Source organism: Hemibagrus wyckioides, linkage group LG06 (genome assembly GCF_019097595.1).
Source record: "Hemibagrus wyckioides isolate EC202008001 linkage group LG06, SWU_Hwy_1.0, whole genome shotgun sequence".
Taxonomy (NCBI): Eukaryota; Metazoa; Chordata; class Actinopteri; order Siluriformes; family Bagridae; genus Hemibagrus; species Hemibagrus wyckioides.
In genome coordinates this window covers 16577031-16586636 of record NC_080715.1, presented here as the reverse complement: position 1 = coordinate 16586636, position 9606 = coordinate 16577031, and the positions used below count along the sequence as shown (strand labels likewise).

The window sequence follows — 9606 nt, the reverse complement described above, 5'->3', positions numbered from 1 at the left end:
TAATATTAGATTAATTATTCATTAAAATAACTCATCAAGAGAGTCAAGTACATTGTTAATTTTGTTCATGATTAAAATATAATCCAGAAAGAAAGATATAAACTCTTGAAGTAATGTAGGAATGTAGTTTTAATGGAGGATTAATCTCCTGCAAATTTCGAGCCATAGACATTTTCTAACCATGTTCTTCACCATATCAGTAATATCCTCACCTTTTATGAAAGATGATTTAGACCATCAGCTCAGGTCACCAGGGTGGGGTTAGTCTGGTCCGAGGGTCAACTGGCCTCTTTCACTGCAGCTGTGGATGTAGTGACATCTGCTGGACTACACCCAGGGGTTTTACACACACACACACACACACAGGAACACTGTAGCATCATTTAGTACAATGTAGGGTTAAAAAAAAAAAACACCTACATGGTCTTGGTTCTCTACACATGATCCTACTGTATGTGTGTGTGTGTGAGAGAGAGAGAGAGAGAGAGAGAAAGAGAATATGAAAATCTCATTTCATATTCAGTAATAAGCCCTACTAGTTAATGAAAAGGCATTATATAAACTATAAATTCAGATAAGAGAGAAAATAGGAGACCTGACAACCAGAAACTTCTTTTTAGTCATTTTAGTGTGAAATAAAAAGCTGCCCTCAAAAGTGGGCATTGTACAATAGTTTGAAGCTTTTTCAGAAAAAAAAGACCAAATAACAATACAAGAGACGTTACAATGCTATTTATAGTGAACAAAATTATATTTGACCTCACAAACTAGGGCAACATATTAAAAATGCAAATAGTAGGAAGGAAATAGAAAAAGAAAAAAAAAAAAGAAAAGAAGATAATTCAGAAAAAACAAAATAGTGTTTCATCAATTACACTTTAACTAATGACGTTATTTGTTTCAGCAAGGTTGGGTAGTTTAGCATGGATCATCATTAGCATGTTTAAATTTCTCGTCCATAATAGCAGAAACTCCTAAAACAGACTGGCAACTGAACTCATAATTCATGTCTGGATTACTCGGAATAATCCATCATATGAAAGTGCAAAACAATCCTGGAGATAAAGAGGGAAATATTCCTACACCATTGCTTGAAGAACAAACTGCATACTGAGGGCAAGAAATATGTCCTTCAGCAACCTGTGAGTATATAAAAGAGTTAGGCTCTCTTTATAAAAAAAGTTCATTATCAAACTGTGAGTATATACCAGTAATAATAAAAGTGTATTTGCACATGAAAATGGACATTTTTCTTTCTCTCTGCACAGGATCTCAAATCAGGAGTACCGCAGCCGTCTCCTAACATGGCTATGGCAGATCAGAACAAAGTCAATCAAATTCCTGCAGAACCCAGCAGAACCATCATGAAGCTAAAAATCTCGATACAGGGTGAAATTCTGGGTGAACTGGCTGGCCTAAAAATAAACTGGACGTTTGTTGTTCTTGCGACATGATGGTTGGAAGAATCAGTCCTTGTCTCTTGAGCAGTTTAAAAGTGATTTGAGTGAATTTGGTCCAAACAGTTTAAACACCGGTGGCACAGCACCCCTGTAATCGAGTACTCCTTATTCCTAATGGATCACTGTGTGGTTCAGCTCTACACACATACAAGCCAGAGAGATAAACCTCCAGCCAGGCACAACCAGACAAAAATCACATCCTCTTCATGCGACACTGAAATGTCACCGATTCCTAGAGCACAAATCTGCCCGTTACAAACGATTCTGATAATGATTCAGTTTAGATAGTTCAGTCTTAGAAAAACGACATACTGGAATTATTATACATATTTAAAAAATTCAGGAAAAAGAAAAAAAAAAAAAAAAAAGCTCATTTAAAGAGATGTAGACACCACAAAACCAGTTTACTATGCAAAGCCTCATATAAATATTGTCTTGCTCAAAAAGACTTAACAAATGCATAACATCTGATCAACTGTAAGAGGTTGAAGAAGAAGAAGAAGAAGAAGAAGAAGAAGAAGAAGAAGAAGAAAAAAAAGGTTTTTAATTACACTGATTGTTTTCCGGTTTTTATCATTTTCTTTACAACGCTTCGGTTTAAAGAGAAAGAGCTTCGCAGAGCCTTGATTGGACTAAATAAAATAAAAGGACCACATTGAAAAAAAAAAATAATAATAATATACATATGCATGTTTTCAGAGTAAAGCATCAGAAACACGTACATTAAAGACACATTTGGACATGAAGAACTTCATAACGCCCAGCACCAGAGTGGCACACTTCATTCTAATGTTCTACCCTGAACATCCTCCCTTATAATGCGGCCAACTATCGCCACAACATACCCTAAACTAGCCATGACATTAGATTAACATCACTCCCACTGACCAGACCTAGATTCCTTTAAAAAGGTTACTCCCATTCAAACAAATACATGTCGTAACAGTTGCTTTAAAGCTCGTCAGCAACTCTACTTTTGTACACATGGGTATGATACAAAATAAGGCATTTCAGTGTTTTTCATATGGAAACCACTTTTGACGATTTGCTTCTCTTCCTCTCTTTTCCAATAAAAAAACTGCAGACAAACATAAATTGATACTCTATATTTGTAAAATATATTTTTATATATGTGCATTTACGTAAATGGATATATTTACGTAAATGAGAATAATCTGTGTGGGTATAAAAAGCAGGATAAACTCGAGGGAGAGGAGTCTTGTGGTCAGACTGATTTCCGGGAAGAAGAGATAGGAGAAGATAATAATGACACTATGCCCAAAGCAACATAACCTTGGCAGTCTGATAAAACGTTTACTTGAATCCTTGTGAAGCAGTTTCTTTCCTGACAATTGAGGAAGTCCTCTCTGTTAGTTGCTGTGTTGCGTGCACGTCACTCTGCAGCTTCACTGGCTGCCACGGTGACTAGCTGCAGCGGAATCTCTGCTGTAGTGAGCAGCTCCTGCGAGTTGGACGTGTTAACGGTAGCGTTAACGGTAGCAAGACCCTGCACGGCACCTGGCTGGATGTTGGTAAGGATGAGTGTGGTAGCTCCTGAGGTGATGATGCTGTCAGAAGAGGCAGAGGTCTCCACGCTTGCCACCACTGCACCACCGCTGCCCTTCTTCTGATGCGTCTTTATGTGCTTGGCCAGGTGATCGCTTCGCATGAAGCGCTTTGAGCACTCAGGACACACAAACTTCTTCTCGCCTGCCACAGAAGCAAAAGGTATAATTTATACTAACAGTGAAAAACTGCTATTATTATTATATAAGCTAAAAAAATCTGGATGGGAGCTGCAATGCACTAGCTTTAGTACTTCATGTTCATGTGATGTTAAGAGAATTTGTCTAGTTTTAAAATAGGATCTGGGGACCCCAGGGGTGCCTGTGAAGCGTAGCCATAAGGTCCATGTATTGTTGCAGCAAAGAGTTTGAGCTCTTATAGACATTAGTTTAATAAAGAAATAAATATTGAACACATTTTTTGTACATGTAACTTTTGTCAGAGTTTATAATGTTGTTGGTCATCTTACTAGTTTTCAGTCTCTTAATTATGAAGTACTTAACTATGATTTGATGCTATATAAATAAATCTGAGTTGGGTTAAATAATAAACCCTTATAAGTAGGATAAAAGATAACAGTTTTTTTACTGATAGATATATATTTAGATCTTGTCATTTAATTAAATATTTTGAAAGTACAGTGGCCTCACTCAAGATAAAGGCTAAATGTAATTTCTGGGAAAAACTTATTATATAATTTACTGTTATTAGGATTGTCTAAATAACACTTAGTAAAAAAAAAAAGAAAATGTACTGACAAACCTAATAAACTGTTTAACATTTACATTTATTCATTTGATGAATTCTTTTATCGAAAGTGATACAGCTGATCTGTGCGGGTCTGGTGAACTGTCAGAAACCACCACAGAGCAACCACCATATCTGTGATTCTGTGCTAAGGTATACAGCAAGTTAGTCCTATATATAACAAAAACAAGCCCTAGAGGCTTTTATAGTCTGCAGAAAGAAAGTAAAGGGAAAAGAAAAGAACAGCATATGACATGGGTACCTGTATGTGTTCTCCGATGTCGCTGCAGCTCATCACTGCGTGTGAACCTTTTGCCACAGAACATCCAGTTGCAGACGAATGGTCTCTCTCCTGAGTGCCAGCGCAGGTGAGCTCGCAGATGAGATGTCTTCCCGTACACCTTCCCACAGCCTACTATATGACATACATGCTGCTTCTTCTTCCCCATGTTGGCGCCCCTGCAGCAAAAACATTATATAGAAATTGCCAGATATCAAATTATACACAGACATTTTACTCAGTATACCTGGAAAGTGTTAGGAGGATTAACAGAAGATTATACGGCTTGTTTTAGGATTATAAACTTGAAACACACACACACACAGTAACAGTTAGAGACTAAATAAACTAAAAACACCAGCAATAGTAAATTCACTTAGTGGGATCAATGGAAATATATATAAATAAATATTTAAATAAATAAATAAATAAAATTTAAAAAAGATGCAATATGATTACAAAACTAAACAGATACAATTTTAATTAAATTGACTTTAAATTGCTTGGTTCTTTTTTAATTGCTGTAACCAGTGGGTTATCAAAAAATCAACAGATACATGCTACCAAAATAAACAAACCCATGATTGAGCTTTTAAATCACTTATTCTCTGTTAAAGGCAAATCTAGTGCAGGGGTAATTGTATGTTTTTGAGGAACAACCCATTACTATGTGCAAAGCCACGAGTGTGGTGCATTTCACTGTGGTACAATGGTTTATCACACACTAAAAGGCCTGTCAAAGAGCATGTAGCGAGGTTGTAGCTGTGGTAGGAGAATATAGTAATAATTGTTATTGAGCACTTCAAACATGCACATGTCCTATAATGGACTGCAAAATGTAAGTGCATTAGAGAATGAGAGATTAGACTTGATGGTCAAAATTTGAACATATATGAAAGAGTTTTTAAGCATGAAATGTCTCAATTAGGTGTTACATAATGTGGCCACTATTGCATCACTAGTGCTTTAGCCTTGTCTAAAGATGACAGGATGTACGTGTTACCTTCCTCCTCCCTCTTTGCAGTTGGGGCAGGTGCAGGCGACCCTGCGCAGCCGTTTACCCTCCTGGCCCAGACCCTCCATCTCGTCTTCTACTAAGCGCACACGCAGGTGAGACAGGTCATTAGTATTCAGAGTTGAGTCACCAGCAAGAGACCACTCTTCTGAGTCTGGCTCCTCCTTTATCCGAATATCTAATCAGAGAAAGAAAAATCTTTTTCTGCCACTATGGAACTAGCAATTCCACGAAAAGTCCAACTGGGTCATCTATTTCAGTTATCCACATTTCATTCCATCGTTAAATAAAAGAATACACACAGAGACATTATATCAGCTTTTATATAAATATCTTGTTTATATAAATTTCATTTGTATAACCTCACAGGGTTGCCAGGTCTGGTCTAAAACTATTAAAGTCTGCATTAAAGCATTCTGGTGGTTATGATACAGTAACAGCATTACCTCCAGGACTGTCTGTGTCATCAGCCTGGAGCTGGAGCCCTGCATGATCCACTGAATTAACCGTGACTGTCTGCAGGTTGGGAATCTGCCCAGAGCTGATGCTAACTGGAGTGGTACTTAGTGTAGCTCCCTGCCCTATAGAGAGGGTCTGCACTGGGGCTAATGTGATCTGTTGTGCTGGGGCTGTCTGAAGTTGCAAGTTCTGGAGGTTCTGAATACCCTGAACCTGGGGAAAAAACATAGTACAAAAAAATAACGTTAGCTTCCAATATTAGGTCAAATTAGGAACTTGAAACAAGATATATATTATCTTCAAATATTTTCAGCAGTAAAGAATGAGAGTACAATACGGCACCATTTTATATTACACATTAAACCAAAATATTAAAGACAAAAAAAAGAAAGGCAACAAATAATCTGGCATATGGCGTAATTCAGCCACAGCTTGGCATGTCTTTTCTTGAAAAAGTAGATTGGCCTGTTTCAAATATCTTGTAACAGAGTTTAGGAGACATGCCAACCAAAATAACCTATCACCTATTTTTACGTTTCACAGTATGCCATAACACATCCACACCAAGTACCTACCTGGAAGGTCTGCCACTGTATCTGGCCTGATGGTGTGACGGTCTGCGCCTGAATGAGGAAGGTCCCTGGGTTGAGGAGCTGGACGTTCTGAAGAGGCTGTTGCCCCTGGGTGATCTGGTGCTGGCCCAGCTGCCCGTCGCTGCTCTGGAGTGGCACCTGCTGCAGCTGGATCACCTGCTGCCCTGTGGATGCTTGCACCTGGCTCTGAGCAAGGAATCCTTCGGTCTGTTCAGGCGTGCCATGTGTCAGCACACCCGTGCCATCGATTGTGCTGGCGGGCAATTGTGAGGACGAAGATGACGACGATGATGAGGAAGATGTGGTAGGCACAAACATCTCTGCTGCATTAGTGTTGTTGACCACTAGTGTTTGCTGTTGGAGCTGTTCTCCTGTTTTCTCTGAGCCTTCTGTGTTTTCCACCGTCTGATTGGTCATGATTAGCTGTCCATCAGCAGTCAGCCCCGTGGCTATCGTCTGTGCCCCAGAGAGCCCAAGTGAGTCCAGATCTACACTGTTAATGGGCACAAAGGTAATATTCCCAGGCAAACCCACAGGCACGTTAGCAACCACCTGCCCCTGACTGTTAAAGGCTGAGCTTCCCAGAGTGACTCCCTGGATCTGCTGCACTTGGCCAGTCTGGGCCATGAGGTTCTGGCTGTTACTTAGAATGCCAGCTGAGGCAGTGCCGGCTACACTGATGGCCTGAGAGCCATCAGGGAGAATCTGGATCTGCCCTGAGGCATCCTGAGCCAGCGAAGCACCCTCTACAGTTGAAGCAGAGAATCCCAGCTGCCCATCAGTTGTCTGGATCTGAGGGATAACCTGGTACTGGATGTTAGGCACTGTGTTGGTGGAGTCTGTCCCTGATGTTAACAAAATGGGCTGGCTCTGGAGGCCCTGAAGGCCCTGAATAGGAAGAACATACTGCCCGTTGGAGGTGACTATGCCCCCACTGGGCAGCTGCACAATGTTTGAGTCATCCTTGACTCCATCCCATCTTTCTGACGAGGTTGTCAGCTGCACTGATCCGGAATCTGCAGCCTGGGAAAAAGAAGATTAACATGTTACCCAAGAAACTCAATGCTGAAATCATAGACTTGACAATGTTATTAAACTTAACAAAATAATTTGGCTAATTTGTTCATTAGAGAGATCACTTAAGGATGATTCTTTAGGGAATGTATCAGTGTGAAACACACTGCCAACATAACACATAACCCTACATTCACACTACCAAGTGCCAAGTTGTAGTTTATCTCTTATGGGAGCCTGGTGACTGCTGGCTGTTGATGGCTGTTTGTGTGCATTGTTTTTTTCTTTTTTTAATGACAGTTGATAAATAAAACATCTGAAGATAATGTAATAAATTACATACATAAAATGTGAATGCTTTAATTTACTTATCTTATAAACTATAGTTTATCTTATAAACTCATCAGAAGCAACAACAATCTCTACCTTCTTCCAAGCTTTATTTTTCTCAATAAATGTTTAGTGAGAGGTTGTATAGGACAGGATAAGATTACAAGTGATTACAAGTTCTTTCACTTTTGCATGCCAAACAATAAATGCGAACCAACTCAGTGTAGGAACAGAAAGTGAGTGGGGAACTGAGGAAACACCAGACCACATGCCCACAGAATTAGGCATGTTCAATCCAAGTGACAAATCAAATGTTTGTCACTTTACCTGTCTGTTATACCTAATTTACAGAGTATTAAAAGTGTATTGTCGCCACTGCTGAAATCAGGGCTCTACGTCACACATGTACACATCTCTGCACTCATCTGCAGCTCGTCAGCATGAACACTGGGTTATCGTGTAAAGAAGCATCCTAACCGTCACCTCTCGGACTACCACTGTTAAAGTAATGATGGAGTCTGGTAAAAGTTTGTGTTTTGGTGCAAATGTTATATGCAGTGTTTGGAATTTGATACAAAAAAAATATGAGCATTGCAATCATTTTTGGATGCAAGTAAACATGGTGGCTTTTTTTTGGTTCACACGGTGCTATTGTGGTAATCAAAACATTGCAATGGAAAAGTCACAGAGCGATTTGTGTTCAGTTTGATTAGCTGATTATAAACAAAAATGGAAACGAGATGTAAAAGGAGAATTAGATTCAAGATAGTCAGATAGTTTTTTTTATCATTATTTTACCATACAAAAATTAACATCCAGAGTCCACTTAGGTCAGGCCCAACATGACGATTTTTGTCTTTTCCTCCAGTTGGACTGAGTTACAGATGGGGTTAGATGGCAGGCGGGCAGGATGAGGGGTCGGGAGGCGGTGTGTGAGGGACTTACCCCGGCAGCGGCAGCCCTGTTCTCCCCCCGGGAGGAGGGCGAGCCGAGCTCGCTGCAGGTGGCCGCCAACAGAGCGAGCGGCGACGGCGGACTGGCCTACCCACAATGGGCGGGTTCAAACAGGAGAAAAGGGGGTGGCCGTTAGTCCGGAGCCACACAGGAAGTACCACTTTTTTTAAACAACAAATTTAAAAACGTGTGAACTTCACAAAAGCACCATGCGTCCAGCTACGGCAACAAAAAGCCCTACCAGAGGAAGAGAGACGAGACGGAAAAGAGTACCTGATCTCCTCTGCTACCATCTTGCTGCAGAAACTCGCTTTGACTGCTGTCCACGTCTAAGGCAGCCATTTCCTCTTGTCTCCCCGGCTGTTTAGGCGCTGTACACAGGCACGGTGCGCGGAAACCAAGCAAAACAGCTCAGTCGGACGTACTGCCAGCTCAACTCTCCGACCACGACAAAGAATACTTCAACAAACCGAGCGCAAACACAGCCGCTATATCTGCACACAAATCGGAAGATTCAGAAGTGGCTAAGCTAACTGGCTAACGTTAACAGTTAGCACAACTGCAAAGAGATTAGCAAACCAAACCTACACACATAGCCAGCATTAGCATTAGCTTAGCTAAGGACAGGGCTGCGGAATGCGTCTAATGGAAATGTATTGAGTCTTACATACCAGTCATTACTTAGATTACTTTAATGGAAAAAAATCTCGATTTAATTACACGCCAAGCATGATTATATTATTCGGAGGCGGGCTGCGATCGCTGAATCGAGTCTATTTTTTCTATTTTGATTGACGGTGCGGGAAACACAAAAGGTGGAGCTTCCGATGTTGACTGTGAAAATTTGCGTCACGGACAGGATGTCCCACCGTTCTTCTCTTCCGCTATTGGCTGCCGGAGTTCAGACTTTGAGCTCTGATTGGCCGTGCGACCAATCAATCCGTTTGAATCGCGCAACTTCCTTTTCCTACTCGGAGCAAACGTTAAACGATGTAGCTACGAAGTTACTGTTTAGCTTGTCCATGTTGTCATAGCTCTTTTAGTATTTTAGTATTTTATAATAGGATATATATATATATATATATATATATATATATATATATAATGTATTCTATAGACTTATATGCTAATAAAATGACTTGTAGGCTTTATGATATTTAGATGTGTATTGTTTGTTTGCTTGTCTAT

At 40.2% G+C, this 9606-nt stretch overlaps 1 protein-coding gene across 2 annotated transcripts; it reads right to left on the bottom strand.

Annotated features, from left to right (window-relative positions):
• Nucleotides 1-610: 610 nt before the first annotated feature.
• sp3a (sp3a transcription factor) lies at nucleotides 611-9267 on the bottom strand. Of its 2 annotated transcripts, XM_058392788.1 has the most exons (8): nucleotides 9090-9267; nucleotides 8692-8912; nucleotides 8410-8505; nucleotides 6103-7143; nucleotides 5515-5740; nucleotides 5057-5246; nucleotides 4036-4232; nucleotides 611-3170 (listed from the first exon to the last, which is right to left on the bottom strand). In XM_058392788.1, exons 2-8 carry the CDS (start codon nucleotides 8758-8760, stop codon nucleotides 2854-2856), a joined length of 2136 nt encoding a protein of 711 aa, XP_058248771.1. In that variant the 5' UTR covers nucleotides 8761-8912; nucleotides 9090-9267; the 3' UTR covers nucleotides 611-2853. The 2 variants fall into 2 exon arrangements, with proteins under 2 accessions (XP_058248771.1, XP_058248772.1); XM_058392789.1 differs by lacking the exon at nucleotides 8410-8505 and having other exon boundaries at nucleotides 612-3170; nucleotides 8692-9267.
• Nucleotides 9268-9606: the final 339 nt, after the last annotated feature.